The 20,358-nt window shown below is 49.2% G+C and overlaps 10 protein-coding genes across 10 annotated transcripts; 6 read left to right on the forward strand and 4 right to left on the reverse strand.

Moving 5' to 3' along the window:
* The first annotated feature begins 18 nt into the window (after positions 1 to 18).
* On the forward strand, positions 19 to 622 carry LOC6503938 (probable small nuclear ribonucleoprotein G). The gene is made up of 3 exons (XM_001963844.4): positions 19 to 177; positions 239 to 386; positions 452 to 622. The coding sequence occupies exons 1-3, from the start codon at positions 146 to 148 to the stop codon at positions 500 to 502; spliced, it is 231 nt and encodes a 76-aa protein (XP_001963880.2). The 5' UTR covers positions 19 to 145; the 3' UTR covers positions 503 to 622.
* A 543-nt stretch (positions 623 to 1,165) lies between these two features.
* LOC6503711 (40S ribosomal protein S19a) lies at positions 1,166 to 2,267 on the reverse strand. The gene is made up of 3 exons (XM_001963845.4): positions 2,153 to 2,267; positions 1,774 to 1,844; positions 1,166 to 1,696 (listed from the first exon to the last, which is right to left on the reverse strand). Exons 2-3 carry the CDS (start codon positions 1,842 to 1,844, stop codon positions 1,297 to 1,299), a joined length of 471 nt encoding a protein of 156 aa, XP_001963881.1. The 5' UTR covers positions 2,153 to 2,267; the 3' UTR covers positions 1,166 to 1,296.
* A 79-nt stretch (positions 2,268 to 2,346) lies between these two features.
* Positions 2,347 to 4,233, forward strand: LOC6503940 (tRNA (guanine-N(7)-)-methyltransferase non-catalytic subunit wuho). The gene has a single exon (XM_001963846.4). The coding sequence runs from the start codon at positions 2,873 to 2,875 to the stop codon at positions 4,094 to 4,096; it is 1,224 nt and encodes a 407-aa protein (XP_001963882.1). The 5' UTR covers positions 2,347 to 2,872; the 3' UTR covers positions 4,097 to 4,233.
* Positions 4,128 to 5,837, reverse strand: LOC6503710 (26S proteasome regulatory subunit 10B). Its single transcript, XM_001963847.4, has 5 exons — positions 5,603 to 5,837; positions 5,419 to 5,538; positions 4,635 to 5,355; positions 4,429 to 4,569; positions 4,128 to 4,363 (listed from the first exon to the last, which is right to left on the reverse strand). The coding sequence occupies exons 1-5, from the start codon at positions 5,709 to 5,711 to the stop codon at positions 4,261 to 4,263; spliced, it is 1,194 nt and encodes a 397-aa protein (XP_001963883.1). The 5' UTR covers positions 5,712 to 5,837; the 3' UTR covers positions 4,128 to 4,260.
* A 34-nt stretch (positions 5,838 to 5,871) lies between these two features.
* On the forward strand, positions 5,872 to 7,720 carry LOC6503941 (mitochondrial ribonuclease P catalytic subunit). The gene is made up of 2 exons (XM_001963848.4): positions 5,872 to 7,202; positions 7,264 to 7,720. Exons 1-2 carry the CDS (start codon positions 5,935 to 5,937, stop codon positions 7,628 to 7,630), a joined length of 1,635 nt encoding a protein of 544 aa, XP_001963884.1. The 5' UTR covers positions 5,872 to 5,934; the 3' UTR covers positions 7,631 to 7,720.
* On the reverse strand, positions 7,632 to 8,946 carry LOC6503709. Its single transcript, XM_001963849.4, has 2 exons — positions 8,368 to 8,946; positions 7,632 to 8,314 (listed from the first exon to the last, which is right to left on the reverse strand). Exons 1-2 carry the CDS (start codon positions 8,694 to 8,696, stop codon positions 7,750 to 7,752), a joined length of 894 nt encoding a protein of 297 aa, XP_001963885.1. The 5' UTR covers positions 8,697 to 8,946; the 3' UTR covers positions 7,632 to 7,749.
* A 122-nt stretch (positions 8,947 to 9,068) lies between these two features.
* Positions 9,069 to 9,727, reverse strand: LOC6503707 (translation initiation factor IF-2). Its single transcript, XM_001963850.4, has one exon. The coding sequence runs from the start codon at positions 9,632 to 9,634 to the stop codon at positions 9,182 to 9,184; it is 453 nt and encodes a 150-aa protein (XP_001963886.1). The 5' UTR covers positions 9,635 to 9,727; the 3' UTR covers positions 9,069 to 9,181.
* A 1,164-nt stretch (positions 9,728 to 10,891) lies between these two features.
* LOC6503942 (PHD finger protein 12) lies at positions 10,892 to 14,673 on the forward strand. The gene is made up of 6 exons (XM_001963851.4): positions 10,892 to 11,052; positions 11,204 to 11,394; positions 11,472 to 12,159; positions 12,268 to 12,834; positions 12,893 to 13,842; positions 13,906 to 14,673. Exons 1-6 carry the CDS (start codon positions 11,005 to 11,007, stop codon positions 14,096 to 14,098), a joined length of 2,637 nt encoding a protein of 878 aa, XP_001963887.2. The 5' UTR covers positions 10,892 to 11,004; the 3' UTR covers positions 14,099 to 14,673.
* Positions 14,674 to 15,408: 735 nt separating this feature from the next.
* LOC6503943 lies at positions 15,409 to 16,710 on the forward strand. Its single transcript, XM_001963852.4, has 3 exons — positions 15,409 to 15,771; positions 15,839 to 16,234; positions 16,293 to 16,710. The coding sequence occupies exons 1-3, from the start codon at positions 15,562 to 15,564 to the stop codon at positions 16,686 to 16,688; spliced, it is 1,002 nt and encodes a 333-aa protein (XP_001963888.2). The 5' UTR covers positions 15,409 to 15,561; the 3' UTR covers positions 16,689 to 16,710.
* Positions 16,711 to 16,806: 96 nt separating this feature from the next.
* On the forward strand, positions 16,807 to 19,565 carry LOC6503944. The gene is made up of 3 exons (XM_001963853.4): positions 16,807 to 18,396; positions 18,457 to 18,656; positions 18,720 to 19,565. The coding sequence occupies exons 1-3, from the start codon at positions 16,963 to 16,965 to the stop codon at positions 19,123 to 19,125; spliced, it is 2,040 nt and encodes a 679-aa protein (XP_001963889.3). The 5' UTR covers positions 16,807 to 16,962; the 3' UTR covers positions 19,126 to 19,565.
* Positions 19,566 to 20,358: the final 793 nt, after the last annotated feature.

Consider the following 20,358-nt stretch of genomic DNA (forward strand, 5'->3'; position numbering starts at 1 on the left):
CGGAGGTGCTGCCAATGCCAAAAAAGAGTGTTACCGTGGCCACGAAATGAAGACGCTTCCCCGTGAGTGGCAAAAGACCATTTTCGCAGTGTGAAGCCGCATTTCGTATTAGTTTACCACTTTTCCTAAATTTAAAGAGCTAAAGATGTCGAAGGCCCATCCTCCAGAGTTGAAAAAGTAAGTCGGTTAGGGGAGAGCTGAAATAAGTCTCAGTATCACACAACTTAACGGATTTCAGGTACATGGACAAGCGCATGATGCTTAAGTTGAACGGCGGACGCGCCGTCACCGGCATTTTACGAGGATTTGATCCGTTCATGAACGTGGTCCTGGACGATACCGTGGAGGAGTGCAAGGACAACACAAAGAACAATATCGGCATGGTGGTAAGCCGGCGAGCCTTTGTTTTTGGTCAAAAGACAGTCCCTAATGATAATTTTCCCCCTGGAAGGTAATCCGAGGCAACAGCATCGTCATGGTGGAGGCACTGGACAGAGTTTAGCAGCAGCTTCGGATCATCAAAGTCATTAGCTGATAGTGTAGTCTTAAGGCTCTGAAAATACACATTCTCTGTAACCTCTTTCACACGACAAAGCTATATATATTTCTTAAAGTATCTGAAGACGAACTTTTACTTATGGGGCATCTACTCTATAACTACGCTCAGATAATTTCGAACAGACTTGTCTCGCAAGAACGCTGTGCTTCATAGATAGAATCTTTATTCTGAAGACGTTCAGACTTGTTCTCAGTTCTGAGTCGGGCGGTTTCTCTATTCGATTCGCAAGAATGCTTCACAGATAGAATCTTATCTCAAAGACGGCCTTGTTACTCCAACATTTTTCTGCAAGAAATATTGCCCAAGCATAATTGCATCTATATTAAACACAAGTGGCTTCGATAATAGCCTTGGATGCATAAACCAGAACGAGAAACGGTAACACGTAGTTCCTGTGAGCTTTTCCATAAAACACTATGGCTATAAGCCGGAAACTATGCAAATTAACGAAAAATGCCACATGAAATAAAACTGGGCATCATTCGGAATCAAACAAACCACCTGTACTCCTTCTGCATCCCACAATCTGGATGCTAGCCTTCCCCAGCCCGTAGGCTATAAATCGAAGCTTTATCCATGAACTCCCAATTTACACACTCGCCGTAATTTACGATTGTTTTTATAGACTTTTGTGATTGGGTTTTATTTTCTCATCTCTCTCGTGCAAACAAAAAACGCTTACAGTAGAAGTCTAAAAATTGGTATTTTAGATTTCAAACAGGCAGCGGTCCGCGCAATTACTTGGAAATTACAAGGGTGCCAGTCTGCTTGGCGGCGTCACGCTGCTTGGCAACGATCTGGTTGGCGATGCGATCCAAGTCACGCTGGCCGATGGAGCTCAGCTTGCGACCGCCGTCCGGGTGCTTCTCCACCAGGCGGGCGTGCTCGAGAGCCTGCAGGGCTTTGCGGGCAGCACCATCGGCGGCGCGGCAGAAGTGCGAGGGGTGGACACCGTTGCGCTTGCGTCCGCCGTAGATTTTGGTGATGGAGCCAACACCGGCTGGACTGCGGTGGTACAGATGGCGCAGGATCGAGGCGCAACGCACATAGAACCAGTCGGGATCGTAGGGGGCCAGCTCCTTGAATTTGGCGGTCTTGATGATGTCCATCTGGTCGGGCACCTTCAACTTGCCAGTCCTTTGTACCGAAATGGGGATAAACAAAAAACAAATCGAGTGAGGTTAGGTAACCCAATGAGTTATTGTTCTACTCACTTCTTCAGGAAGACGGCAACAGCCTTGGTAACCGCGTGCTGGTCAATATCCTTTACTGTGACTCCTGGCATCTGTAAGATTAAACAAACAACGTGATAAACATTTGGAAATCAATGCAAATTCGCTAAAAACACGTTGAATCCAAAACTCTTTCGTGCGCAGGCACACGACACACACACATGCACACACACAAGACAACAAAACTGCGAATCCACGCTGATTCGACGTCAACTATGATTTCTGTGTTTTGGCACATCTCTCTGGCTCATATGCGAGCTCTTTATTTTGTGGAAAGGCTTAAGCCAGCACACTCATTCAATTTCATTCATATAAAACATAAAAAAAATAATAATTCACAAAAAAGAAAATCGGGCACAACCTTTCTCGTTAAAGTCAACCGGAAAAAAGAACAAGGCGCGTGAAGTTGGCTGCGCTTACTATTTATCGCGGTGCTGCCACCTGTTCCAAAAAGTGTTGGTGTTGCCACCCCTGCATGTACTAAAAACATCGATACACCAACACGAAAATGAAACCTTCCAAACATCGACTCATGTACTAAAACATCGATGTTCAAAAACATCGATATAAAAATATGCTCCAGGCGAAAAATACCGAAATTTCGACAAAAAATGTGTTCCAAAATTTATTTTGATTGAGATTTTAAGCTTTAACATCGTCAAAATAGGGACACGGATACTAATAAAAACGTGATAAAAAAAATAATGGAATTAATATTTTAGTTCCAGATATCGTTGAAATCATACCAAGTTAGTACAAGTTATCAAGAGTTATCAGTTATCAAACAAGTTGGACGGTGCCAACCGCTTCCTGAGTGAATTAATAACACATTCGAAAAAACGGTCCTAGTTTTAACCACCTGGGAGACACCGTCTTCAGTTGAGTTGAACGCCAGCTGAAGGAGTTTTCCAAGTGTGTGCCGTAAAAGGCCAATTCCACCGAGCCATCAGATCCAATGCCGCATGGACAGCAATTGCCCGCTATGACATAGTCAGTTCCATTTGAGGAAGTATTAAACACGCACAAAAAAGCCACAAGGATTTGGATTAGTTATAAGTGGATTTTTCTTTGCCAACTGGAGATGGCTACAATTTTTTTCGCAGACCCCGAGCTAGTAATCGGTCATGGCCGCAGGGTGCTGTTCGTGAACCCCGACGACCTTCAGCTATTTAAGGAGATCGAACTACCTCCCGACTTGGCCACCTGTGGTCTCAAGGTCGCCGATTCCAAGGAGCAGCATTGCCAGCATGAGCAACAGGATGTGGCAGCTGCTGGCAGTGCCAAGCAGTCGAGCAATACAGCAAGCGCATCTGCTTCCAAGGCCAAGGCAATCGAGGTATCCATTCAAAATGTCAGCTACTCGCCGGACCGCCAGCTGCTGGCCATCACAACAACGGGAGGGCAGAAGGCCCTGCTCCTTTACCGCTCCCGCATGGAGCACGCGCGCTTGCTCTCCGTTCGGCCACTGGCTCGTGCTTCCAGTGCCCTGCGCTTCTGCAGTGACGGTAGCTCTGTTTTGGTTACGGACAAAACAGGCGACTGCTACCAGTACGATTGCGTCGAGGTAGAGGCCGCTCCACGTCTACTTTTGGGTCACCTGAGCGTCGTCTTTGATATTTTGTGGACGGACGACCAGCAGCACATTATCACCTGCGACCGGGATGACAAAATTCGGGTCACCAACTACCCCGCCACCTTTGACATTCACAGCTATTGTTTGGGCCACAAGGAGTTTGTCTCCGGACTGGCACTGCTCACAGAGCAGCACATTGTGTCTTCATCAGGGGACAAAACTTTGCGAGTTTGGAATTTTATTGAGGGAAAGGAGCTGTTGATCCACCAACTACCGGCGCCAGCGGTGCGACTACAGGTGCAGCAGTTGGAGCCAGAGAAGGTTTATCAGGTGGCCGTACTCTTCTACGACCACGTGGACGGCGTGGCCATCTACCGATTGGAGCGGAGCAGTGGGGATAACTGGGCCATCACGGCCACCACAGTGGTGCGTGCCGATGCTGGCTTATGGAATATTTGCAACTTTACTTTAACCGGCAACCGGGTATATGTAACCGGAGCCGAGAATGAATGCTTGGCCATTAAGGCATACGATATTGGAAGTGGCGAAACATCCACTAGCGTTCCCGACGGCTGGGTTAAGATGGTACTCAGGGGTTTGGAAGCAGAGGGGGTAGCATATCTTCCCGAGGACCTCTCTGTTTGGTTTAAGAAGCGCTTCGACAATGTCAGCGATTACTTGGAGCGCAAGAAGCGGCGCATCGAGGAGCAGCAGCAGCAAAAGTGCGGCTAAATGGAAATCCCTACCTAAAAAATCATCCAACTCTATCTTTACATAGCATTTAATTAGCATATGGAAAAAGCAACGGACTATGTATGACAGCGCTCTGTTCTGTGGACATAATATATATATATGTATATGTGTGTAAATGTTCGATGGGTGTTTCATTGGGGAACTTAGACGGGCTTGTAGTCCAGCTTGCTTTCCAGCTTCTTGTTGTCAGAGACCTTACGCACAGCCTTCATGAAGTCCTCCTGGATCACGTACTCCCGCTCAGCGCTGTAAGAAGTAAGAATTAAACACTTTTTAGCGAACGAATTCCCGGCAAGAGACTCGAGGCTTACCGAATAGCAAAGAGACCAGCCTCAGTGCAAACGTTTCGCAAATCTGCGCCGTTGAAGTTGTCGGACAGCTTCACAATAGCTTCGTAGTCGATTTCGCCGTGCTTTGCAATCTTCAGAGCGTGGATTTTAAGGATTTCCAGCCTGTAAAGAAGCCATATAGGGGTTAGTCAAAGGTTCACAGGTTTGTATTGTCCGTTGGATCTCACCTGGCTTGCTCATTAGGCAAGGGAATCTCGATTTTCCGATCCAAGCGACCAGGACGCAGTAGGGCAGGATCCAAAGTGTCTGGACGATTCGTGGCCATAATCATCTTAACCTGGCCAAGTGAATCAAAACCATCCATCTGGTTGAGGAGCTCCATCAGTGTGCGCTGGATCTCGCGATCAGCAGAAGTACCTTCGGAGAAGCGACGACCGCCAATAGCGTCGATTTCGTCCATGAATATGATGCAGGGCTGGTGATCACGAGCGTAGTTGAACATCTCGCGAATCAGGCGGGCACTTTCGCCGATGTATTTGTCGACAATTGCCGAGGACACAACCTTCAGGAAGTTGGCATCCAGCTGTGAGGCAACGGCACGGGCCAGAAGTGTTTTACCAGTGCCGGGAGGACCGTACAAAAGACAACCCTTCGGTGGAGTAATACCGACGCGCAGGAACAGCTCTGGATTCAAAAGCGGTAGCTCGATGACTTCGCGCAACTCGCGAATCTGCTCGGTGAGACCACCAATGGCGGAGTAGGTCACATCGCCAGGGTCTTCGTGAGACATATTGTATACCAAGGGGTCAACTTCGCGAGGAAGGTACCGCATAATAGTCAGTGTGGTCATGTCGAGGGCTACACGGGTACCAGACTTCAGCTTGGCCTTGTCCAACTGTCGGCGGCATCCTACCACGTAGCGGGGGCCATTGGTGGCCTTTACAATGACTAATATGAAGACACAACTTAAATAATCAACCATTAAGCGATATTTTCAAGGATAATTCTTACACTTGTCCTCAGTGAGTTGTTTGAGAACTTCTCCGACGATTTGTCCCACGCTTTGCAGCGCCTTCAGGTCATTCTCAGACTTATCGTATAGCTTAGTCAGTTCCTTGATCTCCTCTCGTTCTAAAATAAAAAAAGAGTTAAATTAAATTTGGATCCAAATACCTGGTAACCGGGTGGGACTTGCTTTCTTTCAACCGTCCCTCGATTTCCTTGTGCTCTAGCAGCTTCTTCCTGTAGTCGGAAAAAGCCTTCACCCGCATGTTGTCGGGGAGTGGAGTCGCAGTCACAGTCATTTTTATTTTCTTAGCTTGTATTTATTCCTCACGCAGAACAATTAAACAAATAAATTCTGTGGCAAAATTTCATGAGTTGCAGTTTTGCTTTGTTAGTATGACCAGAGAAAACGCATATCAAAAGAAGGTTTGATGAGACCGTATTTTTGTGTGGTATTTTTGGTATTTTTTTTGGGAGCTTTGTTTTGAATTTGGGGCCAGAGACTGGAATAATCTTCTGATTATGTATAGCCTGCGCCTCCTGAGGAAACTGAGAGGAGTGCCTCCTACCAATGGCCTCCGGGAATTGGCTAGTCAGCACAAACGCCGACCCCAGCTAGGTGCCCTGTCCTCCGATCGCCTGGAGGAATTGAGGACTAGTTTCGTTTCGGGCCGTCATGAGCTCAGTGCCTCCGACTGGCAGGAGGTGAGGCAATCACTGCTTAAGAGCTACAAGCACATTAGCGAGCACAACGTGGATGCCGTCATCCTAGGAGTATGCAGTGGTCCGGGCCAACTCTCTCTGGCCAAGAACTATGTGGAGTTCCTGCGTAGTCGGGGCTCGGAACCAAACGCTGCTTCCCTGGGGCGCCTTCTAAGAATCTACAATGCCGCATACCATGAGAGACTGCTAAGCGATGAGGAGCAGGTTGAGGTTTGGAAGATATGCGAGTCCCTGCACAAGGATCACGAAACTTTGGACGCGACCAGCTGCGAGAACATAATCCACGGCCTGGTTACCACCAAGGATCACTGGAGACGGGCGCCAGCCCTTCTTGAGATGATGAAGGTAACCAGTTCGCCCAGCATAGCTGCCTATAGTGCAATATCCGAAAAAGCATTCACCGAAGAAGCCCTGGACAAGCAAGAGGACCCTCTTTCCTGGCGGCTCTTAGAGGAAATGGCGCTGGAGAGAAAGCCCCCAAAATGTGAGGTTTATCTTGCTTTAATAAACCGCCTAGCCAAGGAGCCGGCATTGGTTTCAGCGCAATTGGATCGTCTGTTGAACTTTCTCGAGCGCCACGAGATTCTTGTGAGTAGGCGCGTGGCTGAAAGATTGCTGGAGCTTGCCCAACAGTTACCCAAATCTCTGCATGTGTCAGACACTCTCCTTATAGCCCCTGGAAAATGCCAGTCTTGCCAGCAGCATTTTCAGCCGGTGGCCATCAGCGATGAGCAGTTCCGCATGTTGAGCGAGAGTTTTCTGGAGCGCGTGCTCATCCGCAGCGACGTCTTTCAGCGTTCTACGCCCAAGGAGGTGGCTAGTTTCAAAAAGTTTGTGGACCGAACCGCTCCTTACGACTGCGTAATCGATGGCCTTAACGTTGCCTACTCGACGGGCACTAAGAAGTCGCCCAAACAGCTGGCGAAGTTGGTGGCTACTGTGGTCAGCCACTTCCGGGAGCAGAACAAGCGGGTCCTTGTCCTAGGACGCGAGCACATGCGTAATTGGTGCAAGCAGTCGATGCACTACGTCCAAAGCAATGCTAGTCTCTTTCTGACAAACAATTTGTGAGTTTACTGATCGTGCGGCAATAATAGAGAAGAGACTGATTTCTGGCTTCTGTTTCAGGTCCCATGACGACCCCTTCCTACTTTACGCCACTCTTAAAAGCGGCTCGGATACAGACTTCTTCTCGAGGGACTTGATGAGGAGCCATGCATTTCACCTGGGTCCTGAGATGAAGCCAATCTTCAGGCAATGGCAGCAACAGCACCAGTTTTCACTAGTCACCCAAACAAAAACAGGCAAGCTCATAGTCAAGGAACCTATACGTCACCGATTGGTAGCACACAAAGTCACCGGCACTTGGCATGTTCCCTATTGCGAGGTGTACACCCCGCATCCGTCGGACAGCTTTGAAGTGCCCCCCAACTGGCTGTGCCTGAAGCTGGGTGAACAAACCCCTCAAGAGAAGTCGAAGGAAGAGGCGCACTAGCTTCCCAAACAAATGATCGTTTTTTTTCGAACTTGGCACCAAAGAGTTACAAATAAATCGGAGTACCACCAGCAGCTCCCTAGGGAATTACACGAATGTCAAATCATGTCCTAGTCGTCCTAGTCACAGTCGTAGCGGGTGCACTTCTCAAAAGCTCCCAAACTTTGAGGCTGGGGCTTCTTGCGCCGACGCTCGTACATCAGCTTCTTCTCGGCAGCGCACATCAAACGCCTCTTAATGTGGTTATCCATCTCAAAGTCCATGTCCACCGGCTTGCACACCTCGTTGGGATCCCTGGTGGCTGCAGAGTCAAGAGCCTTAATAATCAAGGATAGAAGGGCGTGGGCCAGGCGGTGGCACACATCGTACTCGATGGCATCCTGGCTGGTGTAGTAGATGGCCGACTGTGAGGTGGGCTGCACTCCAATGGCCAGAAGAATGTTGCAGAAGATACCGCGCTGCATGCGTGCGTAGGGGTCCACCAGCTGCGGAGGAATCCTCATCGTGGTGGCCAAGTGAGCGATGAACTTGGCGAACTTCTTGATCAGCACGTTGAGATACTGCGTCCGGCACTGGCGCTCCAGTTTGGTTAGCATATTGTAGTATAGCTCCTGCTTACGCTTCAGGAAGTCCTCCTTGCGTCGCTCCTTGGTCTTGTTGCTCTTCAAGATTTCCTCCAGCTGCCTGTAGAAGAGAGGCTGTAAGGTATGTTTCAGTGATTATTTTTTTGAACTAACTCGGTTGTGATAGCGTTATATTTTCCAAGCATACGCTTGATCCGCTTGGCGCGAAGCTTGGGGTCATACACATCCTTGAACTGTTCGTAGTTGTCCAGGAGCGTGTGTATCTTGGGTTTGGACAGAGCCACGTCGTAGGGCTTGACCTTGGGTGGCATAGCTGGCTGATAAGCCATCCGCTTCACATACGACTGAAGCTTGGCCAGGTTTTCCTCTTGCCGCTTCTTTACGTTCTCCTCCGCGCACACATCGGGGTCCTCCTCCTCTGGCAGCGAGCTGGTCGACGTAGGCAGCGGCTCATCCCAGTCGGAAACGTTTGAGCTAGCCATGGCTGGCGAATTTGCGAATCAAGGACTCAATGGCACAGCCAATTTGAACGAATCGCGAATTTTGCCAGGGATCTTTCAGATCGGTTCGCGAGGAAAGGTTTGGGTCGGGAAATACAGATGGAATGGAAACACCGAAATTGACCTTTTTTAAATACAAAAATCGAGAGCACTGACAATTTTAAACTGGAAGCGTTGGAGAACGTCTAACACTACTTGTGAAATGTCCCGTACTCGGTTCCAAATGAGTCTGGCATTTATTTACTGAATGACTAGATGGGTCTAAAAGTCTCGGCCCACTTTGGCTACAGAAGTTTCATCAACACAAACGTTAGGGCAAGGTTTTCCGATATCACGACCGGGACAGTCCTGGTGTAGTGGAGTAACAATACAAAATTTTATTGGATACATTTTATACATATCTGCGACACAGGCAAGTTTACAATTAAATAGGCAACGTTTGTTAACATACAGGGAATTTTTAACTATTAAGACTCGTTCTGGACAGAGCGTTCCAAGGCGAACGTGTACTCCTCAGCCAGTTCGTCCATGGACATTTGACGTGTGAGCAGCGCCAGAATGCTGTCCACTTGCATCTGGGTGCTGGCGTAGCTATCCTTGCCGGCTAGCCCGGGCGCCAGCTCGAAGGGAATGTCCTGCAGGTAGTTGACGGGTCCTTGGGTGCCTCCTGGCAATTTCGCAGGTGACTGTCCGGCCCTTGGGCCAAGCATTGGATATGGCAGGGCACCATACCCTGCTGGTGGCATGGGCGGGTACATGGTTCCAGGAGCAAGAGGATTCGGGTCCACAGCAGGTTTACGCTCAATTATAACGAAATCATCGCCAGCGCTGCTGCCGGGTCTTGGACCGTCTAAGGGGCCCTGAATGGGATCCTCTGTGGGTGTTTCAGCAGGCTTCCGCTTTCCGAAAATAGAAAACATTGCACGAGTTGGTCCCTTTTGCTATTTAATAATTAGTGTGAATCAACAACAACTGCGTCTTCTAGATAGAAATTAGAGATGGTATAATATACTAAAGATGTACTTTTGGCGGGATTCTATAAATCTGGCAACTACTTAAAATACCAGAAAATAACCGCTAAATTCAAAACTAGGAACGACGTGGGAACCATTGACATATAATATTGTTGAAATTGTAGAGATCAAACATTACAGGGGTCAGAGATCAATAGATTTTTGTTGATTTTGTAACACGCCGTTCGGCTTAAAAGTAGAGCTGTGATCTGAAATTCCAAAAAATTTCAGAAAGAACAAAGGATAGGGATGTTATCGTGAACTTTTTTTTAGTTTTTAAACTATTGATGTTGCGAGCCCGCTCCAGACCATCGATATTATCGATAGTACCATAGATAGATTTCCTGCTCTATGGTGAACCCCATGATCGTGCGCATGCATTCGAAAGCTCATACCGGGAATTCTGCGCAATGGCAGCCTCTGCAGAGCCACGACCATGCCAGGGCACGATTATTCTGTCTTCGACTTTGGCCCACTACAACTACAAATTTCATAATCTTGGGCACAACAGATTATAGAGTTCTTAGACGACTATCGTCTGTAAACGCATCTGAATGTTTGTGAGACCGCTTTACCAACGGAAAAGGAATCAATGATTCCCGCGGCGGGAATCCTTCAGGTTTGTACACGCTGTCCAAGCTCCCAAATGGCGCGCGTTCAGCTTGCATACCTATGAATGAACATGTATGCGATGGCGCCATATGCATTTCACTTATTCAATTTTGCGACAAAACTATAGTCTTAATATGTATATTCCTGCGATCAAAGCGAACGTACTAAAATTATTCAAATGAATCAAGACTGAAGACCTGTCAGGCTTACAATATATTTAATTCTAAAGATACGTATAAAAGTAAAATCATGGCATGTTCATTAATTTACAATTATTTTTATAATTTTTAGAATATTCAAATATTCCAACGCCCGGCGCAGCTGTCGTAATTGTACTGCTCTTACAATGGACTAGAAATCAAAAGAAAAATCATGGTTTGTTGGTAAATTTTTGAGTTCAAATGGTACATCGTTCATAACCTAATTTTCTGAAACGTTGCATCTTTTTCCTATTAGCATTTGGTGAAATTATTGATGGGTACAAATTTAAACCCTAAAAATACAGAGAATGGCGAAAGGTCCGGAAAACCCACTGCCCGCCGACGGTGTAAGTGTGCCCAGAGAGCGCCCCGGAGGTTCAGATTTTGGGCACACCGTCTGGTCACTCTGAAGCACTTTTCCTCTGCGAACGAAGACAACAGATTGTGTACACCACTGGGAAAAAGATGTCGAAGGTGGACCAGGACCCCAATGCCTCGCTGAGCATAATGGAAGTGAGTTAATCCAGGCTGGGAAGCCATCGACTGCCCGTGGAGCAAGTCCCGGCTGCCCTGCCAGAGCTCCGCGCCAGTTCCAATTGGCTCTTCGCTGGCGACAACACAGATGCCACTGCCACATTAACGCTTCCTGCTTTTCTTTCTTCAGCAAATCAAGCAGCTCATCAGGCCGCCGCCCAACGAGGACGAAAAGCTGGTGCAGCGGAGTACGAACACCAAGCATCCGTACTACAGGCGGCCGGGTCGGGGCCACAACCATGACTACTGCGACGCCTGCGAGGAGGGCGGCAATCTGCTTTGCTGCGACCGATGCCCGTCCAGTTTTCACCTTCAATGCCAGTGAGTAGACGCACCTAGTTGGATTAGAGCACTTGCTCCATCGCTGTGCCCGGAAATGTACTCCTCTTTTTCCCTAGTGATCCACCACTTAGCGAGGAGGACATTCCCAGTGGGCAGTGGCTGTGCCACAGTTGCCGCATGGCCAAGGTATCCCAACCGGCCGCTAGTTCATCTTCTAAGGCCAGCTCCGTAGAACGAGTACCGTCTGCTGGAAGTGGCTCCAGGGCCAACACTCCCTCTTCCGGTGAACTGGAGTCTATACCCCTGAAAATCCGCAATCTTCGCAAGCGTAGCAATAGCGAGAGGAACAGCACCGAGAAATTGCTGGCCAAGATGCCGCTGGCCATCCAACGTGCTCTTGATCCAAACAAGAAGCCAACGCCCTTGGACGATGTAATACGAGCTGCCAGCATGCTGAATCCACAGCAGTTTTCTTTGCCACCTGAACTGGAGCTGCACACTCAGTTTCCGGGAAACGGAAAGGTTCAGCCTGTTCAACAAGCGCAGCCCTCGACTGGAAATGGAGGTCATCGCAAATGCGCTGGCAACCAGCGCAGAAACTCAAAACCTTTTGAGCTGGACTCCCAGGGTCTTGTGCCGTTGCCAGCAAAGACGTGCTTCTACTGTACCAGATCCTGTAAAAGGGCGCCGCTTATATCCTGCGACTACTGCCCGCTCTACTACCATCAGGACTGCCTCGATCCGCCGCTGACCGCACTGCCTGCAGGTCTCTGGATGTGCCCCAATCATGCCGAGAACTTTATTGTGAGTATATGAAAACATATCTTTTAAAGAAAAAGGTTTAGATGGGATTTATTTAAAAAGCCCTTTGAATAGGTTACGGCTTCTCAATAATGTTTGTTTTCGCTTCAGGACTCCAACATGACAAACAGCATCTCTGCTACTGAGCGAGTGCGTTTGTGGAACCGCTTTCACCAGCCGCTGGACCATGAGAACGTAAAGCTGGAGTTCTTCCGTCGCGTCAACACCCGTCATCCACCCTTCCGCACTAAAACTAGTTTGCGGACCAGAGCCTACATCGAGGTACCGGCCATCGTGCGCTACCACTATGAACATCCTCCGGCACTGCTACCCTCGATGCGTCAGACCCTGCGCTACGACCGTGTCAAGCAGCGCAAAAATTTACCCACCGCTGTAGATGAAATATCCAGGGAGACTGTCACGGAGTCGCTGCTCAACCACCTGGAAGCCCTGCGAACGGCACGAGCAAAATTTCGCGAAATTCAGAGGGAGTACGGGACGCCAGAGACCGCCGTCGAGGGCGACAGTGACAGCGATACCAATCCCGAGGGTGAACAGGAGTCTGAGGCGACCACACCTGGGGATAAAGTAAATGGAGCAGCCGAGCAGGACAACCCGAAACCAGACACTGAAATACAGCCCACCGAACAACCCTCCGTTGTCAAAGTGGAATCAAAAGTTAGTATAAATGTTTTTGGGTATTTCATTTTAATCAACACATTTCTTTGTTTATCAGTCGAAGGTGAATTTCGAGGTGCTGGAAATAAGCTACGAGGAGGAGGACGACGACAACAAGGCAGGCATTATTGATGCTGATCTCTGCCACCTAGATGTCGACATTATCAAGAAACTGGCCCATCAACGTTTACAACAACTGGTACAGGAGCACCCAGAGATTGTGACTCAGTACAAGAACCGCACGGCTGCCCGCCACCTGCGCCAGTTGGCAGCTGGAGAAGGTGGAGAGACCACGGCATTGCAGGGTCAACTAGCCGCGGAGGACATGAACCGCTTCTCGCTGCTCTTCACCAGCGAAACGTCTTCGATTTTGGCCCAGAAAAATGGTAATGCCGCCGACGAGGATCCGGCAATGGCTCTGCATCCGGTGCTAGCCACTGCGGCGGCTATAGCTGCCGCAGACGCTGCGGCAGAAAGCTATGTACCACGTGCCCGCAGCGATACAGAGAAAGCCTACGAGCTGGCATCGCGCCTTGAGCTGAAGCTGCTCCAATGTAAAGTACAGGCGCGTGCAGTATTGACTCCACTCGGAGACATGCTGGAGGACAGCCGCTGGTTCAGTTCCCTTGGATTAGATCACTCTATTTTTATGCGATACCGTACATTGTATATTGGATACGGCGGCCATTACTCCCCGTCGACCACAATGGCGCAGGCGGAGACTGTAGATCTCTCCGCCATAGGCTACTGTTGTCGTATTTCGCCGCAACACGCCATCATTTTTTATGACGAGTTTTCCAAGTCCTACGAGTTGATCAACTACTCGGAATTCGGCTCGGAAGTCAACGGGCAGTTGTATACTTGCGACGTTACCGACCACATGCCCACGCACGCCGGAAAAAGGATGCGGCCGGATGATACGGAGTTAAAAAGACGAGTGGATGACTTGCTTGACAAGCGACGCCACATCCACCGGCAGTACGAGCCGAAAAGGTGCGAACAGGAGAGGTGAGAACTCAAAATATAGGCATATTCCATATAAATTAACCATGTTCGTTCTCACCCACTCAGGCTGGCCCCTATTGTGAAGCCCGCTTGTCGCTGCACCAACGCCGGATCTGTGCCAATGGTTCCAGGAGCATGGGAAGGCTCCGCAGTGTTGGCCCATGGCAGTCTACTCCGCTTCGGCTGCCTCTCGTTTGTGTTTTCGGTACCATCGGTGGGCTTACTCCTGGCGCAGACACGCAGCAAGCGGCTAGTTTAAGAACAGTTCATCGTACACACCACATCAGCCACCATCAGCACCACCATCATCCCCAACGCTTAGATTTACACTTGAACACACCCAACTACCAGTGGAGCAGCACCAATCCCAGTGGGGCAGCTATTAGGCCTAGGGTTAGGAATCAATCATTTAATCAATCGACCATCCAGCTTCTTATAGTTTCATATACACATTATGCAATTTCCCCGCAGTCTCGATTCGAGTCCTTGCGCAGATTATGTTTTAATACTCTCATTATGTCATTTTTATCCTAGGGATTTTACTATAGAAGTACACATGTACGTATCTTACACATTATTTGTAAATTTACTGGAGCAACATTACGGTCAAAGCAAAAAAGCCCACACCACATATGGTTCTATACCCGATTAATTGTATAATTCTTATTGTATAAAGTGCAAATTTGAAATAATAAACTTTTAGAAAAAAAGGCGACTATTTTATTCCTAATTTTGTGCTAAAACAAGCTGGAGTATTGCCAACATTGTACTCTTTTTCCAGGTAACGGTCCACCCGGCCTATTCCCGCCGGGAATTGCGCCGGTGTCAGCGTCTGCAGTGCCAGGCGCACAGAAGTCATCAGGAGGTGAAAGGCTCAACAATTTCCCAAGCAAAAGCTGTGTGTGCCAGACCCCCCATTGTATATTGGCGTTTCACTCTATATCGGCCGTTCGGTGGGAGGGTCACACGGCTAACGAGACCGTTACGGAATCAAAAGTTCAAATGGGCGCCTAATCGATGAGAAATTTTTCTCTTGGCGTTTAAGTGTTTGGGAATCTAATATTTTTAGGTACTTGATCATCTAAAACACTATTTGCGTATATAAAACTTTATTTATGTAATATTTTAATAAATAAACGATCGATAAGTTTTGGAGGCGCGCTTTTTTTAGGTTATCGAATGATTTGAAAAATTTGTATATAGAAACGGATAAACAATAAGAACCGAAGCTTCCTTGAAACTTGTTTGGCACAAAAGTGAGAATAGAAATATCGCTTTTGGTTTATGTTGCAGCTTTATTACAGAGAATTGGCTTTATTACAGAGAATTGTTGGCTTGCATCATTTTATTCACATTTCAAATACCGTTAGGCTGCGCGCCATAATTTTGGCCATCACCGGTATTTGGTTTATTTACTTTGGCGGTCAAATGGCAGACAAGGCTATCGAATTCCTCGAATTTAGTAAACTTTCCCAACCAATGCGTTTGTGTTTATGCTCGAAAACAGGGCTAAGGTTTCATGGGAAGCAAGGAAAATTGGATGCCAAAGCTGCCAATATGTGAAGGCCAAGAACGCAAGCGCAGCGAGTTTTGGCCCGTTCTTTTCCTTTTGGCTTTTCCTTTCCATTTCTATTCCCGTTCCGTTCCGGACATACCGCTGCGCACTACGCATTGCTTTAGCTCGGCACGTGCATTTGTCTTTGGCTTTGGCTGTATTTCACAATGGACGCGAAAATATCTCTATCCTTGGCTTCAAAGGGCAAACCGAACAGCCGAGGGCAATTGGAGCTGACTTTGGGGCAGCTATTTGAGGAAGTCGGAAACTCCAATCGAAATCGCCCGCTCACCTGGTGCGCCTTTCAGAACGCGCTGCTGAGGTCGCGACTGCGCGGCAGGCTTTGCGACCCACTGCCTCAGCAGACAATCGGCAAGGTAAAATCCGAATCCGATTATTCGAAGGTTTTGCCTTCTTATGCGGAAGCTGTTGCACACCTTTCAGGTGACCAATCTGCTGCAGAACATTTCCACGCAGCCCCTGATGATGGAGGAGGTGACCACCTTGCAGATTTTGTCGTGCATCCTGTACTTGCTGCCTTCTCCACATCTGTATCAGGGCGATCACAGCAAACAGAAGGCGAGGGAACTGGTAAGGAGCAGCTACAGGCTCATCCCCACGCTGGACCCAATGATGGTGCATCATCTGACTAGCCGGTTAGTGGACCACTTCGCCGTGCACCATCATTCCCCCTCGTTGCCTTCCAAGACGAACTTGCTCCACCTGGCCAACCTGCTGTGGAAGAACAGCGGCGCGGGCCGGGCGGTGTCTGTCTGCCTGCTCTGGTGCATCATCTTCGGAGCTGCCCACATAGCCCCCCACATCCACCAGTTCCACGACGTAAGAAATCTAAACCTGTAACTGTTTCTTTAAAATAAATTGTTCCTTTCGCTTTTAGCTGAGTGAACTGCCGCATCTGTTGGAGAGGATCAGCGTGGAGAACTTGAGCCTAAATCGTCTCGACCAGGTGGCGGCTGGTGTTGCTCTTCTCCTTTACCGGCAACTCTGTTGCCCAGATATTGACGAGTTCCTAAACAGCGGCTACCTGTCCTTCTACTTCCGCATCCTGCCGGAAGATGTCCTGAAGATCAGTAGCTGGTTAGAGCGAGCCCTGCGGTACCAACGCCGTGTCGGATTTGCGGCGCGGCACCTGAAGAACTCTCTTGAGTATCTGACACAGAATTCTGTCCAGTGGTGTCAGCATTGCCGTGGCCCTCGGACGAGATCTGAGTCCGCCCCGGGGTCGGAATCCTGGCCCAAGAACTGCGTGCTCAGTCTCATACGCAAAAAGTAGCCCTGGTAATGGCTCGGGGAGGGTTTCGGGGTTTTGATAGTTTTGGGGTACGACTTCATCACTTCATCATCAAGCTAACAATTTTTTATACTAAGTAGGCCGCGCCTTTCAACTTGAACACAGTATCGACGCTCAGAACACAGTTGACATCCGGCATCCGAGAAAACACAGAATCTTTTAAGCACGAAGCATACACTAGCACCCACTAGCAGCTGCTCCGACTGCCATCCCGTCCAAATTTTAGTTTACTCTTTTAGAAGCGTTCAATCGGCGCATGTTCCGAGCACTCCTCCGACCGAGCATGAAGCGGCAGGCCCGAGGGCCCGTCTCCAACGAGCAGAAGGCCCAGCAGGCACAGGTCCAGGCCGAGGTCGAAGCCAAGAAACAGGCCCAGGGCCAGATGCAAATGCCAGATCAGAATCAACCTCAGAACCAGAAGTTGGATGATAATCAAAACCAGAATCAGAACCAGAGTGCCAACCCGAATCCGACCATGATACAGTCACAGGTACAATTACAGACCCAGCTGCCAGTGGCATCTACATCCACAAGCACAGCTGCGCTGCTCCTGGATCCGTTAAATCCGCTGGATGATCAAGAGAAGGCCAACGAAACTGCGACCTATAAAACTAACAGCAATCGTGAAATTGCCTTAAAGGAGCCGGAGCAGGACTCTGTGGAGTCCGGTGCACAGGGGGATAACGAGCAGTCTGATTCTGAGCTGCCTGCCAGCTCCAATTGCCAATCCACAATCCCACATCCGCTGCCACTGCCCAAGTCCAGATCCATATCCATTTCCAAGACAATGACTATTCCGCTCCCGCTCCCGCTACCGCGACCCTTGCACAACAGACAGGACCTGCCCGACGAAGGCGGGAATCCTGAGCAGCTGAAGTCCATGGCCGGGCGAGAGCAAATTGCCAAGCTGCTGCTCACCCGCTTGGGCGAGGGGGCCGGAGCAGAGGGTGATGGTGAAGCGAATCAGATCGTGATGGAGTTACTGGGCGGTCGTGACAGCAGCAACAGCAGCAGCCACTCGAGTAGCAACAACATAACCGATACGACCAGCGACATCAGTGGCACCGGCATGCACAGCAGCAACGATGCCAATATCAATGACAACAGCAGCAACACAACTATTCCTGCCACTATGCCGAGTCCTTCGGCAATCGAACGTGTTTCTGAGCAACTGATGCGTGTCCTCCGGGAGCAGACCCTAAACGAGGCGGGTATTGCCATTGGAAACGAGAGATATCGCTGCTTCAAGTGCGTACTGCAGAACTATGCCAAGATCTATGCCGCGCGACGTTTCATGGAACAGTTGCCACAGCTAGGACCGCAGGGAAACGGCCAGAGTCAAGCCCAGAGTCCGGGCACACAATCACAATCGGCGCAAGGACAGAGCAGCGGGGTAGAGGCGGACCAGGAGCTACTTGCCCGCGTTGTAGCGGACGAGATACCTGAGCTGCTGCGCCAGCTCTGGTCCTCGCTGGAGAAGATGGAGTTCTTTAACGAGGATACAGCCTTCAAGGCCTATCTGGAGGCGCGGCGACATCCGCAAGCGCGCATTCTGCGCGAACTCATGCTCACGCGCATCTCGCGCGTCTTCCTTTGCATCGTGAGCTCCACCTTCTTCCTGGACTTTACCGAGCACGAGCTGACACACATCCTCCGGAATTGCTATCTAAGTGTGAACTCGGAGATCGAGGTGGGTATCCTACTGGGTGAGTCCCACGAACTTAATCCCAATTGCTATCCCCATTGGCAGATCTTTCTCTCTGTCGTACTCTGGCTGGAGCACAACTGGTATGAGCGCCGCGAGTGCGCCGAACGAATCCTGGCCCAGGTGCGCTTCGGATTGATGCCGACCTGGTACCTAGCCACTTTGGATCGGGCCAATCGGTGCCGTCACTTTTCCCGTGTGATCCAGAGTCCCGGAGTGCAGCGCATGATAGCACAAGGCCTGGAGTGAGTACACTGCTTGTCATGTTAGACAGTGACCGTTTTCTAAACTTTTTCCTCCACGCCCAGGGATGCCGTTACTTTAAAGAGTAAGCCCCGCTCTGGTGGTACCGCTGGAGGACGTGCAGGAACGTCGTCTAATGGTCAGCAATCCCCGCCACAACGGCAGCCCGAACAGGCATTCTCCGAGCAGCGACAACCACATCTACCACAGCTCCCGCGACGACAGGACTCGCAGTCACAACAACAACAACAGGAGGAGCCACACCTGCCCAGAGAATGGATCGCCGATCCGGAGTGCCGGCACCACCACAAGTGCCACTGCGAACGGTTTGTGTATCCCACATACGATGTTTTCAAGGAATATCTGGCCAGGATCATTTGCTGCGCGCCCAACTATTGGCGCACCTTCCGGCCCGCCCAGGAGGTTTACCGCAGCGACTTCCGCTGTTGCTCGCCACCTCACTTTAACTAGTGAACCTGTGGCGCTGTAGCTTTCATTACCCTAACCCGTTACGCAGTTATCCCGCACCCGTTCTAGTACCAGTACCAGTACTCATTGCCGCTCCTGTTTTCATTCCCGATTACAGTTCCTGTCTCAGCTGGATCTGCTGATCTGGCTGAAAGACCTACCAATCATTACGAATATCACGACCCCATCTGCTTCTGAAACAGCTCCTGCAAACGCTTTAAGCTCTGCGGTTCAAATTTTACGTGCGAGGATGTTATTCGGATCATGCGTGTGTCTGTCTGGTCGCCCCGTCCATCTACTGTCCACAGCCCGTGCCGGTGTCCTGGTGCATCGTGTTCGTGTCATTTTAGCAACCGATTGGTCCAGTCTCACTGCCGGCAAGGCTTAAGCGTGGCTATCAGTACACGCTCCCATCCCATCAATAAAATTTGTTCATGCGTCTACTTTTAGTGGCCTTTCTGGGCGAAATTATTGGGCTTTTTTTCAGAGAACCCTACCTCTGATGGGAATTGATGCCACCAATCTTTTTTTTAGTCTTTTTACCAGTCTTTTGACCAGTCTTTTTTAAGAATACGATAAGCGACATATGTAAGTTAGTTCAGATTTTCACCCATACGATTTTTAAGAAATTTGCTCCGCTTTTGGGCCGCCAAGGCTCTACTTTCGAAGCGCATATCTTAGCCATTTCTAGCCGGATTTTCAAAAGGGATGACATTTTGCGATCAGGACTCCGATATCCCTCGAACTGCATCCCAAGATTTTGAAAATCGGGCAAAAAAATTCGACCCGATTTTCGCGATTTTGACAAGGGGTACCATCAGGATTTTTTGCAAAAATCTGCGAAAATTTTATTGTCCGATTTTAAGCAACTTTTGATGCAGATCGAAGGATAATGATGTCCTGGTTACAAAATGACATCCCTTTCCAAAATCCGTTAAGAAATGGCCGAGATATGAGCTTGGAAAAAAACGACTTGGCGGCCGCAAATTTCTTAGAAATCGTATGGCAGAAAATCTGAAGCACCAGGCCAACAGAAACCAGCAGAAGGTGGACGAAACCAAGCAGTGCAAGCAGTGCAGTGACGTCAGAGCAATTATTTTTATCTGGTCATAAGGGGGGAGCGGGACAAACAGATCTGAATATATAACGGCCTAGCCTTGCCTCCCTTTTCACCTAATGCAATGGAGATCCAACTTAGACTTCATGGGGGGGAATGGGACAATGCACTAAGAGGGA

This window comes from Drosophila ananassae, chromosome XL, assembly GCF_017639315.1.
Source record: "Drosophila ananassae strain 14024-0371.13 chromosome XL, ASM1763931v2, whole genome shotgun sequence".
NCBI classification, from domain to species: Eukaryota; Metazoa; Arthropoda; class Insecta; order Diptera; family Drosophilidae; genus Drosophila; species Drosophila ananassae.